This window comes from Brachypodium distachyon, chromosome 5 (assembly GCF_000005505.3).
Source record: "Brachypodium distachyon strain Bd21 chromosome 5, Brachypodium_distachyon_v3.0, whole genome shotgun sequence".
Classification (NCBI taxonomy): domain Eukaryota; kingdom Viridiplantae; phylum Streptophyta; class Magnoliopsida; order Poales; family Poaceae; genus Brachypodium; species Brachypodium distachyon.
In genome coordinates, this window is record NC_016135.3 from 13,831,912 (window position 1) to 13,849,650 (window position 17,739).

Here is a 17,739-nt window from a genome sequence, read left to right on the forward strand (position 1 = left end):
TCCAAAGCTCTGAGTTCTCTCACGTCCTTGCTAAAACCCTAACTAGTACGCTTTCTATTTTTAAGGGAAAATTCGCGACTCTAAACCGAGTCCGAATCCAACACGAACTCCTCTGTCCCAGATGGTATTTTGCCCGTGGGGCCCGCATACGACCTCAGATTGAGATGACTCCAAAAGCAAAGTTGTTCGTCTCGACGACGCGCACAACTTTTCATGTGGAACATTTTTCCATCGGCCGCCATCTTCGGGACGCTACTGTTTAATCTTTAAACAGCTCTCATCCAGCCACGGCTAGACCTACATGTCTTCACGTCGATGCCACTCCATGCCATCAAATCTTCTTGTGATGTCTTCAAAACTCGACCATCACGTGTCGAATATCTCCAATACCGTACATCTCTAGTATAAACAACGTACGACAAACCGGTGCCCTCCCGGATCATCGTACCCTTCACTTTCATTGTTCCTTCGCACGAACGTCCCGCATGATCTTGATCCTCGACCTCAGCTTCTCCCAAGCTTCGTCCCTCGATCCCGTCATCGACCACGTTCCTCTAGCTCCGGCAACACCTGAAAGCGAACACACAAATAACCAGTACGAGCACAAGTCCACGACTTGACTCAGGGTAAGTTTCACACAACTCACGCCATGTTTTCACATAAGAAACTAATGGATCAGCACACCATTAGCAAAGCACTAAGTCCAAACAAGATACATGTCATCACATAAATATCCATATTATCCAAAATATCCACATCAATGTTTCATCTAAAACACTTGCCAATGTTACACATCACTTATGATTTCACACAATGAAAATTCGCAACACCACACACTTGCGCAGTGCCGACCACAAGCGGTTCCGTAATCTTCCAATTCCCAACGGAACGACAGATTACGCTCGAACTTTCAGTAGATAAAACACCCTATCGAAACAAATATGGTGTAGGTAAAATTCCTGATCGAAACAAAGAGGAATTATATACTTTCAGATGAATGCTTGGAGCAATTCACAAGAGTCTCGAAAATAACTAAAACGTGGTCTCCCCTAAACCTACGCGTACCCCTTGTTTATATAGACGAGGAGTAGCCCAAACTCAATACAAACTCCGACTCAAATTCAAACTAGAATTCGACTCAGACTCAAACTAGAACTAGAATTCGATTCAAACTAGAATTCGACTCAGATTCAAACTAAAACTAGAATTCGACTTAAACTAGAATTCGACTCAGACTCAAACTAGAACTAGAATTCGACTCAGACTCAAACATGGACTCGCAGATCCGGGCGCTCCTTAGACGTGTCGGACTCGTCGTAGGCTATCCTAGTGCTCCTCATATTCGTACACGACTTGTGGTGCATCCTAGTCATATCATTCTTGTCGTCGGCTGCCCCTTGCACACAAGACATTCTTCTAACTTGTACCCTTCATCTTCACTTTTGGTGCGTCTGCCTCCCTCTCCTCCTTCGCGCATATCTTGATGTTGGATATCAACACTTGAGGATCCTTACCCTCGTCACCCAATGTGACAATGCGAGCTTCCTCCAGGGCAGACACTGAGGACAGGAACACCACGAAAATAACAACCATCCGGAGGCAGACACCAATCAATCATGCAGCTTGAGCATACATACATATACAGGTACACCGGTACAGGTTCATGTTTGTTTTTCGCCATGATCTTTTGAGGCATTATTACCTTCTATTTTCGAACAATGTGAACACCACATATATGCAGCAAATTAGAACCAAAGCCCTCTCAAAGTAACCAAATCAGAAGATCTTTTCCTACCTAATCGACTCAAGTCCTTCCTAGGCAAGAAGAGACACAGTTTCCATCTACGACCTAGCAACGGCGAAATCAACAGATGGATCATAAGAGTTTTGTGCTTGCTCTTGTCAGGCCATGGCTGCTGTGTAATGCTAGCGTGCCATGACCACAGGACTTGATAAATCTTGGTTAGATGGATTGTTCTTTAACATTGGGCGGCCGGTTGCTCTGGTTGACAAGGTGGTGAAGCCAGACGACCAGCTCCAGTATGTAAGCCTCGGTCATTGCCTTGTCGGCATGGTAGAGTGTCTCGATCATATCTGGTCGACCTGGCCCTCTTCCAACCCGCTCAGTCCTGTGAAAATTGGCATGTGTCAGAAACTTTTTTCTTTGTGAAAATTACAGCTAGGACAGTGGAGAAATTATCCTCCTTACCCTGATTTTGCCCACTCGCTAAACCGCAAAAAGCCTCGGGCACTGAGGTTCCACCCAAACGAGCAAGCAAACAGACATCAGAAAGGACCACAATCCATGAAGCTCAAAATTTTACTAAAAAGCCAAAAACATTGGTTTGATGTATAACAAGCGGCCATACCAGGTGGTATTGATGGCCATTGGGACAAGCCATTTCAGAGTTTTCTCCATCATTGCCCTTGTTTGGTCAATAGTGAGCTGCAGTAGGAATTCAGGATTCAGAATGTGAATTTTTTGTTGTTGTGATTACCCCTCTTTAGTTGTATTACCTCCTGAGGCATTGAGGAAGTTCTTAATTTATTTGGCAGAGCCAATCTGACCCTTGGTGGCAGCCCTTGGTATAGGGCATCTCTTGAATTTGCTGGTACATACCCTGATCGAGAAACCTTAAATAAACAAACAAACAAAACTTAAATGTGCCGCCTTCACACAGCAGACAAACTACTAGCTAGTGGATATTAATGAACGTGCCATTTACACCTTGTGTCCAGACCCTTGTACTTGGAAGATTTTTTTCCTTTTTCCACTAAAACATACATACATAATTTTGCACCAAAGATATAGGGTATAGGGACATTGAACTAGAAATCACTGATAACTTCTGCAATCTGCACTCAACACCTCAAGAGAACTGCTGCCTGTGAGTATAGTACTCCCTCCGACCCATATTACTTGTCGTTGATTTAGTGCAAATTTTGCACTAAATCTGCGACAAGTAATATGGGTTGGAGGGAGTACTACTATTCCTTCTAATTACAAAAGAGCAATGTTTTGAGGTAGTTCAGTAAAAAACGATATCTTTGTGAATATTTATATCAGGCACACGATGATGATGTGTGTACCAGACTGTGCTATCATAATTTCATTAGGTTTAATAAATATCTTACAATCGAAATCACTGCTCAAAGTAGGAAATGAATTGACACCAGAATCTTAAGCCTAGTTCTAAAAAACAACTGAAGAAACTTACAATGCTATAGATCTGAATAACAGTATTTGCATAGTGCAATGCAAGTCCAGCAGGTCCTAGTCTCTGACCGCCCACAGTTGATTCAGAACTCAGTTCACCTCCATCTACAAATATATTACAAGGTTCAGTTGGCACAAAGTGTGACTCACTCTAACATGAAAGGGGCCATGGAAGTACCAGAAATCCCAAAGGAGACATCGATCTCAACATGTAAATACTGCACAATGTCAACAAGCTTCTCAACAACCTATAACAAAAAAATGCATGTTAAGCAAATACAGAAAAGACCAACAGGTAAACACTAGTAAAAGTTGCTCACATCTTCCAATGTCTTCGACCACAAAGATCTTTTCTTCAAGCTCTTCACGTAATTTCTTTGGGTCTTCAATTCTAGTCTCAGAACTTGAATATTCTCGCCTGCAAAGTTATCTGATCACTGTAAATATCAAAACAATAAAGCTAAATTGCCATAACAAGTTGACAACTAAACTCAGATGGACTTGGATTTAAAGAACATCAAGAACGAGATTATAAAAAAAATCCCCTATGTTTGACTGTCCACAAAAATGTTAATTTTTAGGCATTGGACAATGAAGTGACAAAAATTATTCACATTACTTTCTAATTTTTTTGTTACAATACCTTTTTCAAACCCATTTGAATTTTCCTTTCCCTTCAGTTGACAGCGGTAATCTTGCTCAAATCTATCTAGGGCATGTAGCTCATGATACAACTCCTAGAAAAGAAGGTTAAAAAAATATATCGAAACTAGACAATATGAGTCTGTTCCTCAAATGATATCTTCATATTACAGCATAATGGTTACCGTTGTACGTTGAACAAGAGCCATCAACTTTTGCATCTCAACTGTGGCTGTTTCTTTCAGCTGCTTCTGGGGTACACTTTCTGATTCTAGTCTAGACACCAAGGGGACTAAATTAATTCAATTCTAATCTGTATAACTCACTGCTGCCAGTCAAAACAGGGAGTTTCTTACTTGAGAAAATAGCGGTCCAGATTATGCCATTGTGGATCTTTACAACGGTTGCCAAACCTGATAATCTCTTGTGAAAATAGTTTCAGCTCTTCCCTGAAACATTAGACAGAGTTCACATTTTCACAAAACAACTCTCAGCCAGAGCAACCAGAAAGTTGGAGTGGCCAATGATGACAAACGTCCAACCTACCTTTTGTCATTAGCTACGATCTGCATCAACTCGCTCATGTCACTAGAAATCAAATTCTGCACACCTTCAGAAGGAAGCACCACTTGTTTGAAGTATGTAACAGAGTCTTTCGAGAGAGATTGCATAACGCTAGCACCTTTCAGTATAGTGTTGGCAACCTCAAATGCTAGAATCGATATCTGGCAACCTTTCGTTGCCCTGGAAATAAAGCCACCATCCGGACTCAAGGTTGTCATCATGCAGCCTAGTGTGTCTAGAATGTCCACTGCTCTCCCATACCCAAGCATGCCGGCGGTGCCAAGCACTGAACCCATCCTAGGAACCTGCTAAGAAAAGCGAAGGGTTTCAGGAGATATTACAAGATAGACCCAAGTCACTATCCTGCATTCGAAAAAAAAAATCTGCAATTCAATAATTGTTTTTTGAAGCTATAACTCTAATCATTTAAAGTACCCTAAAGTCAATTCATGTGTGAACATACCTACACAAAGATATAAATTACTGTGTGATATAGTTGTTGGGATTGATCTCGGCTTGGTAACAAACCGAGAGAAAGAGGTGGGCCATGCCCCCAATGGTCCAAAAGTCCCAACTAAGCACCCTGATCGGAATCAGAGACACCAAACAACAAACAGGGAGAACCAGAACCCTCACGAAGTTATGAGGGTTTAGCCCGTCCCCCACATCCCTAAAGCCCCAACTCATCAATCGGGTTGCTGAAGCAATTGGGAAGGTCGACACCGCCGCAGGGAAGACACGAATCGCCAGCCAGTGTAGGCGGCACCTGGAGGGACGCCGCTACTCCCAACCACGCGCTGATCATTCTACTCTGAGCCTGCATCACACAGGCATGAGACGTCGCATCGTCTTCAATGGCCAAACGGCTAAACCCATCAACCGAAAGCACTAACGTCTCCAGACTCTCCACTGCTTTTCTATTCTAGGTGTTCTAGATCATGGTTAGGATATGACCTTAAACTCTATTGTTGACAGTAGTACCTAATAATTTAGCTAGAACTAAATGTTGGAATGGGAAATTCACTCCCTTCATATCTACCACTTGCCTTGCTTGTTCCGTTGTTTCCAAATCTGTCTTTCCTCGACTCAGATGGAGCCGATTTTCCAGACATAGCTGTCTCTTCTGATGTCGATTTGTGCAGCTTACTACTCCCCGAAATAGAGAAACTATCATCCTTGCAGGACATTACAAAGGATTGGCTCGTCGACTCCAGGTTATCCACAGGAGTTTCCCAAACACCTCTGACCTTCTGCTTATGTGCCAGGTTCATTGTGTCAGGTAATGCGCTGATACCGTCAAGTGAATCATCAGACCCTGCATCGGCGACACCAACAGATCTTCTTGATGTCAACACTGCAAAACAACAGACGGCACCATGAACAAATTCTTTTCACAAACTAGTCTATACCTACCTTAGACACTGCAAAGCACCAAAACAAGAAAGGAGGAGGCAGTAGACGTACTGTAGCAACCGTTGAAATCCATCCACGAGAACCGGGCAGACACAACTGCAAGAACTGCATGGAGGTACGCTCCAAAAGAAACCAGTAAACGCCGCCCGGTTCAGAGAAGAAACAGTGAAACTCCCAGATTTCCGCTCCAACCGGCGGCGCGCGGAAGGTGCTCGACGGAATGCGTGAGTCAACTAGAGCGGGGGAATGAGGCCCTCCCCGCAAGAAACCAAAGAAAGGCCGACAAGACCAACCGACGGGCCGCAACAACAGACAACCTCACACTGTCTACACGCAGGGAACTCGCCCAGGAACGGTGAGAAGAAGAAAAAAAACAGGGAAAACCAAAGAAATACTTCGCAAGCTTTTCGCAGCTAATGGTTTGGCGAGGAGATGGCAGGATTGGACAGCTTGCTTTGGGGATCAAGAGCGGACGGAAGAACTCGGTGGAAGCTCGGGGACGGGGACGGAGACGGGAGGGGGAAACGGCTCGATCGGGGGGAATGGGGATGGGGACGGGAGGCGGGCCTTTTCAGGACAAGATTTGTTTTCTCTCCCGGCGCCAAACGAGACAGCAGGACGCAGACAGGCCAGCGTACCCTCCCCCCCCCCCAGAAAAATGCAAATGCCCAGACAGAGAAGAAGTGACCCCGGCCCTAGTCCACGCGCTGACCCTGTCTTTTGTGCTAGTTTTGTGTGCGCGCGCGCGTGCCTCGAGGTTTCCGTATCGTCTCGAGCTGCCGTCCGATCGCCGGACTCGGCCGGCAATGGGGGAGGAGGATCTATACGATTCTGCGGTTGGCCTGGCCGGCCGGCATCGCATCGCGTCGGAGAGTCCGGATTTGGCTTCCAGGTCACCGGCTGTCACGAAGTGGGGGGCACGTTCTGTCCGCAACTGTATGTATTCTTTGTGTGGAGAGAAACAGCATGTGTTTGTGTGTGATGTTTATTCCGGCTTTATTTTGTCATTGTAGGACGACAGAGGATGATTGCAGAATAACTTGACACACTCCAATTAGCACAGGATCTACGCAACTGTTTTGCTGCACTTCGATCCTTGTCATCTCGTCACTTAGCGCTAGTTATTTTTCTTCCTTTTCTGATGGAAGCAAAGATTGTTACGGCATACTACTCTCTGTTGTCAAATGTACTCCGTATGAAGTTTTATCTTTGTCATAAGTCAAAGGTTATTGAAGTTTAAACAAATTCACAAGTATAATTTGATATTCTACTCTCTCTCCGATCCTCCACAGTAAGTGTCGCTTATTTAGTAAAAAAAATCTGCAAACTTAGCACTTATGTTTCTAAACGGAGGTAGTATTAGTTAGCTGAAGAGATACTTGTGTTGAACTTGATCTCGGCTGTCTCAACTAACTAACCTTGCGTGTTTCAGAAACTCGAAGAACCACTCAAGAGTAAAACTGGTTTCGGATGCGGCCACGGGAGCGGAGCTGCTGGAGGCCCGGCTTCAGCCGCACACAAAAGAGGGTACTGTAGCATGTTTGGTGGTTCTGGAGTCTTTGTCTGATTCCGAATTAGTTAAGCTGAAGAGATCAACGAAGCTGCTCATCAGTTGACTTTTGCAATTTGAAAGGGATGGCTAATATCTCTGGCCAGGGCATGTCATCGAAATAATCCATGAAAAAATAATTGTTTTTACAAAAAGCACAGCTCCTCTCATGCCATCGGTTTCAGAAAACCAACCCTTCATCTCTCGAATGAGTGGAGATGGCTCCTGTTCCGTAGTTTAGGAAAAGAAGAACATTGAACGACGTTTTGTTTGGATCAAATAAGAAAAATTTAGTACTCCCTCCGACCCATATTACTTGTCAAAATATTAATGTATCTAGACGCTTTTTAAAGATAGATACATTCATATTTAAACAAATTTGAGACAAGTAATATGGGTCGGAGGGAGTATTACTTCTAAGAATACCTGGAGATCGCTGTCATATTAAAGTGCACATGTTTGTCAAGTGGAGGATGGCACTTGCATAATGGCAAATAAAATGAAAAACAGTACTTCACCCGATCCATATTACTTGTCACGGTTTTACGGATCAGAGGCAGAAGCTAAGGTATCCTGGTTCTGGCAAGTATTCCAGAACATAACCGCATCCGGACATGAACATGCAGGATGCTTCAGGATTCAGCAATCAGCAGGCATTAGTCAATGTGCAGAAACAAACCAACAACTATATGCAGGGGTTCGAACAGAAGCTAGACAACAGAGTTCACCAAGACTAGAGAGCAGAATCAAGCAACTTCTCTATTGGTAGAAGCTTTGTTCGTCTGGACCTCATCAGACACCATAATGCAAATGTAATTCAAAACCAAGTACATGCAATGGACTAGGTTTTGAATGAAACTAACTTGGTTTCAATGAAAGTTGGGACCGGGGACAAGGTCCCTGATCATCTAAAAAAATAATGCAAAAATGTCATTCAAAACCAAGTACATGCAATGGACAGTTCCAATAGCACACTAGTCTATTACTGCAGTGGTCCATACATTTCAATGTCCATGGAACACATTTTTCTCACAGAAGCCTCTTACACTAATACACTTTAACATGTTATATGTGCTACCGCCTACAAGAAGTACACTGGAAATGTCACATGTCCAGCAACCTTACACAAGACCTATGTCACCGTAGCTTAGATGCCTACAGGTCTACTTCGTGTATTTAAATTCTTCAAATAAATTAGCTACTGGCGAGTTACCTTTGGTCACAGCGGTTGGCCACTTGGGCAAAACCCTACTTGAAGCCACAGGCTGTTGGGCACTGCTGCACAGCTCGTCATCCACATCCTCGCATCCATCCAAATCAAGATCTATGTAACGGACATCTTGGACCATGCTTGCAGCATCAGATATCCCCTGCTTGGTGTTTTTTGTCTTTGCCGCACATTTCTTGGACTGAACTGTTCGTTCCTCAAAGCCATCACATTTGCCAGACGCATTGGTGGCAGAGAGGCCTCTTCGCTTCTTTGGAGCTTCATTTTGCTCATTACTGCCACTGCTGCTGCTTCTCTTGCTTGCATTCGGAAAGTGGCTGAGAAAATCCTCTATGGTTGCAAGTACACTGTCCCCATACTTATTGAGCTTCACCCTGAATGAAAACGGGTAAAAATATGTCATTCTTGCTCTAGTTCTCACTACTGCGCCTCACCTTTAGCTAGATACTACATTACAAAGATGCACTAAATGTATTGTGTGTGGAGTCATTACTTGCCGATGCCGTTTATCTCTAAAAGTTCTTCTTTCGTCCTCGGTACTCTGGAACTAATTTCCTTCAATGTTTCATTTCTGAAGTTGAACAATTCACCACATCAGAAGTCAGCGATTGCTTATACGGCTGAAGGTCTAACATGGAACTTACTTAAATATGTGGTGTACACCACATCCTGCAGTACTCTCCGCTATCTGAGACCTGAGGCATTTTAAAGTTTCAAAGAGCAACGACGATATGTTCTGCAATTGAAAATATCATTTAAAATTGAGCCAACTAAATATACACAAAGGAATTTCTTAGAAGTAAAGACCAACTACCTCATCCACTTCACTCTGCCGTTGAGCAGTCTTATTGATTTGTGGAGTTGATGATTCATCAAGTTTCCCCATCAAAGGGGCCTCCCGAGTAGGAAACCTACAAATAACGTAACAAAGCATTAATTAACACAAGTTCACTATGCAAAGATGTTTGGGGTATTAACTGAAATTTACACTTAAAAGAAGCACTGCAGTATGTGATATCCTAATTTAGCTTATGAAGCTCAACTTTCCAAATTTGATTGAAATCAACTAAGCCTGAACTATAGCAACATTTGACATTATATATTAAGTTCTACAAATAAGGCCAGACCGATCCTCAAAGAATAAAAATAAGGCCAGACCATCAGTAACATTCTAATCATGCAAACGGGGTTTAAGTAACCCCCAGAAAATCATAAAAATTTAACAAACTGCAAACTCATATTCCCACAATCCTCATACTCAGAAAACATCCTTAACATGGACCCTAGACAGATTTTAGTTGTGCAGGTAACACATGAAAAAGAACCATAAAATCAAACAGAATCACAATAAGGGAAATATTTCTCAACAAAGCAAAATATGTCAATCAAGCTTAAACAGAAGAGGCAAATCCAGAATATGTGGAAAATTCAATAATATGATGTGTACAAGGCAGAAAACAAACTTAAGAACAATGGTGTGATTGCCAGAGCGAAGACCACCAACTTTCATCTGATTAACCTGCTCAACAGAAGATCAGGAATGGAAACATATGTATAAGACCGAGGCAGCTACTAGGTCAGAAAAAGAACAATATTTGTCTCCAAATAAAGTAATGAATAAACCAGAGATCAAATATTTTCACCTTTAAGACGGATGATACCAATCCATATGTATCACTCTTTTTGACATCCTCAATAAGTATCCCCTCAGTTACTAGATGCCGAAGTACTCTTGATGCCTCACCTTTAGCTAGATTCTTCCCACCTCCATGAAGACTCAAAGTATCATGACGGTTCTTCTTGACCTATATGCAACAATAGATAAGCTTTACAATCTAGGCATATGTGCTTGCATTCCCTACATGGCTTCTACAGCAGTAAGCAAAAGATGTGCAAATATTCAGACGTCAGAAAGTAAGTAGCCAATAGTAGCAAGTAACTGCATTGATGGACTTGAGAAAGTATGTTTCAGAGTGCTTGGCAGAATTCATACGTTTTGGTTCACGGAGCCTCTGAAAACTTCAAGAATATGAGAAGTTGAACATGCTGGCCTTGTCATCATGACCAACTCGACCTAAATAAGTGACAAGATAAGAATGGAGGTTCATACAGAGAGGCACAAATGTTTTTGGGAAGGAGGGCACAGCTGGCTACTAACCAATTGCCTAGCAATAGTGGTCACATCTTTCTCAATCCATCTCATTTCTTTCATGCAATTATCACATGTTTTTGCACAACATGAAGGATCAAACGTCTCTCCAAAGTGTATTAGTTGTAGTAGACGTCTGCAATCCACATCATTTTCACAGTAACTAACCTACATGAGAAAATATGGCATGGTTATGATATCTTTCAAACAACAACTCGACAAGCAAAAGTATGCATATAGAATTATATATACCATGCACAGGAGATTCTCCTTGTGTGTTTCAAGTGCTTGTCTATGCGAAGACAAAGAGCCTCCTCGTGGCATTGACGTTTCTTGCTCCACAACTCCTTGTGTAATCATGTGTTTGACACGAATCTAGATAGTTTTGCAAAAAGATTACTTGTTTGTGGTGAGAAGTGAAAATGGTGAGAATCTGACAATATAAGGTAACACTGAACTTACATAGTCAGAATAGTTATAATAGAGCACACAAGATGAACGCTGACCATCTCTACCAGCACGTCCACACTCCTAAAAGAATACTCAGTCATCAAACAGCTTAAATCATGCAGTTTCACCGTGCACACATTGCTTACTTGATGATATCCTTCAATTGATTTGGGCAGGGAGTGATGAATAACAAAACGAACATCAGGTTTATTAATACCTGCAAGCTGTACCATTAGCATGGGGTTCCATAAATAATGCATATACAGATGTTTGAAAGATCATGTTACCCATCCCAAATGCAACTGTAGCACAGATTATGTTTATCTTATCCCTACTCCATTGTCTCTGGATCTCTGTTCTATCAAGAGGATCCATGCTACCATGATAGTGTGACGCTTTATGCCCATACTCCTGTGTAGAGAAACAGGAAACTGTGAGAATTTCTAGTCGGACAGGTTAGTAATTGAAATGCTAAGCACTTCAAATTTGCATAGCCTGAGAAACTTCTATTGTCTGATTAAATCCAAGGACTGCCCTTGGGATATGCCACAACCTCAAGGATAAATAAAATGTAGACATTCACTTGTCCAGTTTAAAGATCTCAGGTACTGAATTGCAGCCGCGTAGGCAAGTAATGAGAATGTGACGTGCAAATCACTTATCCATTTTTAAAACCTCAGGTACTGACATTGCTGCCACGTAGGCAAGTAATAAGAACGTGATGTGCAAATATGGGACAAAACCTCAGGTACTGACATTGCTGCCGTATAGACAAGTAACGAGAATGTGACATGCAAATCACTTATCTGTTTTAAAAACCTCGGGTACTGACATTGCTGCCACATATGCAAGTAATGAGAATGTGGCGTGCAAATCTGGGACAAAATAGACTGAACCGTGTACTACCCAACCCTCTATTCCACATATTGGGCTTATAGATCAACTATATTCAACATGGGCGTGTATTAACTTTACAATTTTCTCACAAAAAATTGCAGACGTTTAGTGCATCCAATTGCTGATGGCATAGGCTCAGCACATCAACATGACTAAACCAAAGTGTGTCTCTTACATATAAGGGCACAACTGAAAAAAATAAACATACGCAGCCCCTTTTTGCTGACCTCTGTGTTGACCTATATTCTGTGGTGATACTTCTTTTAAAAATCAGGCTTCAGGATAAACAAGAGTGATGCTTATGGGCCCAAAATAAAATTCTAGATCTATATCCAGCTAAAGGTGGAAGCGCATGTGAAAAGATTGGATTCCAGAAAACAAGATTAAATACTATTAATGAAACAGGACCATGGTTGAAAATGAAAAGTTAACAGATTTAAGAGTCAAGAACTAACCCTTAGTTTTGCAGCCACTTTTTCACAGTCCATTCTCGATAGGCAATATATGATGCCACATTCTTTATGATGACTTGCACGGATAAAGTTATCGATATCCTCGAGGCATTTCTTTGTCTTGGGCATCACAATATACCTGCAAACCTTGAGCTGAGATGCCTCTGATACAATAGAAGTTGTATGCCAATATATTCTAAGTTCCTAACAGACTTACCTCAGATTTGGACGATTAAAACTTTGTCTGAAAACAACACAATTTGCGAGGCCTAGAGCTTGCACAACATCCTCCTTAACACTAGCAGTTGCTGTTGCAGTCAAGGCCAGCACTGGTGTCTCTGGGAACTTCTGTTTTAAAAGACCTAGATGCTGACAGATCATGAAAGTTATATAAAAAACAATGTCTTTATTTGACATGAACATCTCTCTGCCTGATAGGAAGTACCTGGTAATCAGGCCGGAAATCATGACCCCACTGGCTTACACAATGAGCTTCATCAATAACAATTCTAGAAAGATGACCTCGAGAATATAAAATTTCCAACTGTCTCAGTAGAGCATCACTCCTGTACTCAGGAAGTTGCTACCAGTTATTGCAGATTCATTGATACAACAGGTGTAAATGATATATAAAGAAGGGATAACTCCTACAAGTGACAAACTAATAAAGAGCTCGAGACTCAAATACATTCAGGGGTTCCAGGGTAGTCTGCTATGCAACGTGCAGGGGGGGTGGGGCATAACAACTAGTTTCGATCTGGAAAACAACTGAACAATGCTACCAGGTTGTATGGAGTTAGTGTGGAAGTTACGCTATATTGCACATGGATGACTTTGAAACTGCGATCCAGCGATGATGTAGCTGAGTCCAAATATAACTACTTCAGACCTTGATCCATAATTTGAACATTCCACTTACTTAGCTATTTTTTCTGGGGTGACATACAACAACTTATAGGTGCATGTAGATGAAGGAGACATTAGGTCTCTTAATATTCTCTGCTGTTCCGTCCACTCCACGTTGGCACTTAGACAAATTGCAGGAATATTTGCCTGCTCCAAGACAATAGGTGAGTGGTTAGAAAAGCATCAAGAAATATGTGGAAGGAAATGAAACAATTCATTACCTGTGCTAAATGCATGATCTGATCTTGGATGAGCGAAACAAGAGGACAAACTACTAGGGTTATGCCCTCATCAATAAGAGCTGGAAGCTGCAAATTTATAGATGACCGTTTAGTGCTCATTTGAGGAAATGAAATCTTGAAGATGAATTTGGCACTCAGGGTTAAATTAATTGGTGTGTTGTTAATTTCCTGCAATACCATTGATTCATTCATAATTCTCACCTGACCAAACTCTTCTTAAAACTAACTGCTATCCCACATTAATAACTACTGTAAAACTTAGGAGTGTTGCTTGGCCAGTGGCATCAAATATATGTGAGCACTAGAAAAGACAAGAGAAAGGAGTAATAACTTCGTAAAAATCACTAGTCAAGAGGCAGCACTATGCGCCGTACAATTTTCAAAGATGCATCTCATATCAAACAAGGACGTAAATTCATAGAAACATGTTTTATTACCTGATAGGTCAAACTTTTTCCACCACCAGTTGGCATCAAAACAAAAACATCACTCCCATACATTGTGGCATTAATTATTTCTCGCTGATTTGGGCGGAAAGAATGATTTCCAAACACTCTCTTGTTGTGGGCCTGAAGATGCAGCCAAATTAGTGTCATAAACCAATGTTGATGGCTTGATGCTAAATTAGTGTCATAAGCCAATGTTGATGCAAGCATCAATTGCTGATTTTGAAGAAAATAACCTCAAGTTCCTTAGTCCATGGAAAATCTTTGCTGCTCCACTTCTTATCACCAGAACCTTCAGTATAGTTAATATCTATATTTGTACGAGTGTAATCTCTCTGCACCGATGTTAACGGGGTGTTTAAACTATCCATGTAGGGATGTGGAGCAGGAGGATAGCATGAACCACTGTTCACAGGTTCATTCCTGGAGTAAATCTGAGACTGGAATCTATCATTGTCCATTACAGAAGTGCTTGGGGTCATAGGGGGGTGATGCCCCTGTGAAGCTGTTGCCATAGAGTGTGATCTCTGCCTCTCATCATCTTGGGTTGACCTCGCCATATAGTCCTCAAGTAGCTTAGTCTGTTTTTTTAGATGTGCTCTGCAGTGTACAACCAAAAAAATATTAGCACTAATGTAGGTAAAATGGAGCTACATGATTAGCATAGGAGAAGAATTAAACCTCTGTTTACGAAGCGCTTCAGAATCTTGAGGGCTGAGTTCTCCAGAACCATCAATAAGTTCACTGCATATTGCAAGCATCTGATCCTTCATCTCCTGCACATGATACTTTGCCTCTGGGCAAAAAGCTAGCTGCACAAGTTTTGTATTAACTTGTGAGCTATCATGCTGAAATAGCTCCTACCTAAAAAAGCTGAATGATGATTCAGTCAATAGTTTTGCTTACCTTGCAACCATGAATACAAATTTCAGAGAGTTCTTGTGGTAAACTATTCTCATCTAAACCAGTGAGGTTACACTTGTTTCCTGATGGAGTTGACATTTGCCAGGATGCTAACCCTCTATGTGTATTTGTTGCTTCATAATGCTCCATAACTATGCGGTCCACATCAATACTCTGGTGCATAAATTCAATAGTTGAAATAACCACAAGCAGAAGTGCACATAAACTAGATGTGTATGATATGTAACATGGTGTGTCGATCTAATTCAATAAATAAAGTATCGAAGTTATCAGATGAAAGCACCTACCGCCATAATTTCATCATCATCCATGGCATCTAACGTATCATCGGCACACATGTTATCAGCAACAGGAACATTCTGGCATGACTTAGCATCAGTTCTGGCAAAACCACAGTGGTTTGTGGTTCCAATGTTATCTGCCCGCACAACATGATTGCTCTGGTAAGTCCTTGTACAGGAGTTAATGCCTGTCGGTCCATGACTGCTATTGTTCTCCAGTATACCACTTTCAGTGCGTTGATGGATACCTTCCTGGGAGGGAATCATGTTCCTTGGCACATTATCCTGTCTGTTGGTATTATATGAAGAATTTGTTGCATAAGTATGCGTATAATCCTTGGCACAATCTTCCACTTTTGCAGATAAACCAGGTCTTAGATAACTCTTGCAAGCAACCTGGGTGTTGCACACAGAACGCCAGGCCTGCCATAGAAGTGTCCTTAGAATACCAAGAAACACACAAAAGTAAACACAACATGTTGAACTTTGGGGATAGTGCCAGTTAAGATTATGCTTTTTCAGCGAAGTGATGCCTGAAAGTAAGAGGCAAGCCAGGATTGAATTTATGGGTAAGGAGTAAGTGGGCAACCAGTCCTAATTTCTCATAAAACATGATACACCTTTAGAATTTATAGGTAAGGAGTAAGTGCGAAATCAGTCCTAATTTATAGCTTTCAGGTTCAAAAACACACGTATCCTAATGTTGAACTCAAGAGTCAAGAAAAACAAACGTGCAACAGCTTTTATAACATGGTTCTGAAAGAATCACTGCCTCTAGTAAGGTTAGCTAAATGTGCAACTATAGCATTTTTAAGCATCGAGTGGTGATGTATGACATGTTACATTATTCTTACCATACCTTCTCAATCCATGGAACTTGAAGACGCTCTGGACCTTGAATTTTACAAGCAGCGGACCTGGAAAAACGTTTTTTTGTTGCTGATGTGGTGAAGAAAGTTGAGAGCAATTAAAATACATATGATTGCAATAGAAGTAAGCATACCTTAAAGAAATCATGCTATTGCAGTTTGCTTCTGGGTTAGGCCTTTGTGTTGGTAAAGAGAACAAAAAACTTGAACTCAGAAAGTCATCTTTACTAGAGGAGCTTTGTATAGCACTTGCATGATGTGGCCAGTTGACCCTTGGCAGCTTATCATTGCAGCTGGACCCAGCATTCAGCTTGTTGCTGCCTTGCATCCGCCGCTATGATAGTTAGGGCGTGACAAGCTGTGGAATGATGGGTGTTGATGGCCTTACAAAGTTAAAAGCCAAAACCAAACTGAGGCATGTAAATGGCACTTCTGCGTTTTGGCTAACATGTGCAGGCAGTCTCAGTATGCCTCAGATTATGTGATTGATATAACTTAGCTGCAAGCCTGCAGCAACTGATGCATAATTCTGAGTGAGAAATAGAGAATATAGTCTTAAGCTTGAAAATGATGCTGGTCCTTCATAAATCATTAAAGTTGCCTACGTCAGCAACTGCGATGGTAAAGTTATATTAGAAGCTCAGAACTTTACTGAACACAAGCTACAAAAAACTGAGTTAGTTGCATACTTGCGTGCACCCCAGAAAAGATGGTACCCTTGTTAGAGTGTTGACGATCAGTTGAGCTCACAAAAACAAACAGATAAGGCGATACTAAGTTCGGTTATCCAATTGGTCGCTGTGATTCCAATTTCCGAAACTGGTATGCACTCAGCAATGAAAGTACGGAGTAGGAGATTAGCCAAATTTTATCAATTGTGTAGACACGATTCTGGCAAATATTTCAGAGAACTGAAAATCAATGTGTCCATTCCATTCAGATGTTAACCAAGGAACCCCCGGTAGGATCAGCGTGCCACACAGCACAGCAAGGGCGGAGGACCCGGTGGGGCAAGGTAGGGCTGCCGCCCTACCTTGATTTTTGCCTCAGTTATGAAATGGGGAAGATTAAGGAGATGCAACGGGAAGCTAAAGGGCGGGATCTGTTCGTGGGGTAATGGGAGGAGAAACGGTCGGGAACGAGAAAATTGAAGGGGAGATAGATACCTGCGGTGGAGGCGCTCGCACGAGGAGGAAGACGAGCGACGGAGCGAGGGGGCTGGGGCGCTCGGCAGCGGGACGGGGAGGGAGCGGGTGGCGGCGCTCGCTCGGTGAGCAAGACGAGCGAGGGGGTTGGGCCGTCGGAGCGCTCGGCAGCGAGATGGGCCAGGGGAGAGAAGGTTGCCAAAAAAGCAAAGCAAAGAAAATTTTTGGCCGGGTTCTGCCCTACCTTTGTGCTCCCAGACCCTCCGTACCATATTAAACCGAGTTACGGAGGGGTAGTTTACATATCTTGGATAAGTAATGGAAGTTTTTTTAATTAAAAAAAGGGAGAGTAAATTTCAGAAACA

The 17,739-nt window shown here is 42.1% G+C and overlaps 2 protein-coding genes across 2 annotated transcripts; both read right to left on the reverse strand.

The window, feature by feature from the left end:
• Positions 1 to 1,596: 1,596 nt before the first annotated feature.
• LOC100834757 lies at positions 1,597 to 6,458 on the reverse strand. Its single transcript, XM_003579728.4, has 13 exons — positions 5,888 to 6,458; positions 5,470 to 5,777; positions 4,406 to 4,728; positions 4,216 to 4,308; positions 4,045 to 4,135; positions 3,861 to 3,954; positions 3,538 to 3,635; positions 3,396 to 3,465; positions 3,219 to 3,322; positions 2,518 to 2,634; positions 2,370 to 2,446; positions 2,210 to 2,251; positions 1,597 to 2,129 (listed from the first exon to the last, which is right to left on the reverse strand). The coding sequence occupies exons 1-13, from the start codon at positions 5,907 to 5,909 to the stop codon at positions 1,964 to 1,966; spliced, it is 1,605 nt and encodes a 534-aa protein (XP_003579776.1). The 5' UTR covers positions 5,910 to 6,458; the 3' UTR covers positions 1,597 to 1,963.
• Positions 6,459 to 8,339: 1,881 nt separating this feature from the next.
• On the reverse strand, positions 8,340 to 17,578 carry LOC100841605 (ATP-dependent DNA helicase Q-like 4A). The gene is made up of 25 exons (XM_010241623.3): positions 17,396 to 17,578; positions 16,364 to 16,745; positions 16,220 to 16,277; positions 15,367 to 15,783; positions 15,062 to 15,232; positions 14,837 to 14,967; positions 14,392 to 14,755; positions 14,147 to 14,278; positions 13,689 to 13,775; positions 13,481 to 13,614; positions 13,007 to 13,127; positions 12,779 to 12,930; positions 12,565 to 12,700; positions 11,500 to 11,623; positions 11,359 to 11,429; positions 11,225 to 11,293; positions 11,015 to 11,137; positions 10,772 to 10,930; positions 10,607 to 10,687; positions 10,257 to 10,418; positions 10,077 to 10,132; positions 9,428 to 9,524; positions 9,258 to 9,349; positions 9,107 to 9,184; positions 8,340 to 8,987 (listed from the first exon to the last, which is right to left on the reverse strand). Exons 2-25 carry the CDS (start codon positions 16,555 to 16,557, stop codon positions 8,549 to 8,551), a joined length of 3,648 nt encoding a protein of 1,215 aa, XP_010239925.1. The 5' UTR covers positions 16,558 to 16,745; positions 17,396 to 17,578; the 3' UTR covers positions 8,340 to 8,548.
• Positions 17,579 to 17,739: the final 161 nt, after the last annotated feature.

Excerpts from the sequence above, each read along its gene's own strand:
- LOC100834757 (XM_003579728.4), bottom strand. The coding sequence starts at position 5,909 with ATGGATTTCAACGGTTGCTACA. Across the intron at positions 4,729-5,469 it reads GAAACAACGGAACAAGCAAG|GTTCCTAGGATGGGTTCAGT; the intron begins GCAAGTGGTAGA and ends TTTTCTTAGCAG. Across the intron at positions 4,309-4,405 it reads ATCGTAGCTAATGACAAAAG|GGAAGAGCTGAAACTATTTT; the intron begins GTAGGTTGGACG and ends CTAATGTTTCAG.
- LOC100841605 (XM_010241623.3), bottom strand. The coding sequence starts at position 16,557 with ATGCAAGGCAGCAACAAGCTGAATGCTGGGTCCAGCTGCAATGATAAG. Across the intron at positions 11,138-11,224 it reads ATTATAACTATTCTGACTAT|ATTCGTGTCAAACACATGAT; the intron begins GTAAGTTCAGTG and ends AAAACTATCTAG. Across the intron at positions 10,133-10,256 it reads TGGTATCATCCGTCTTAAAG|GTTAATCAGATGAAAGTTGG; the intron begins GTGAAAATATTT and ends TCTGTTGAGCAG.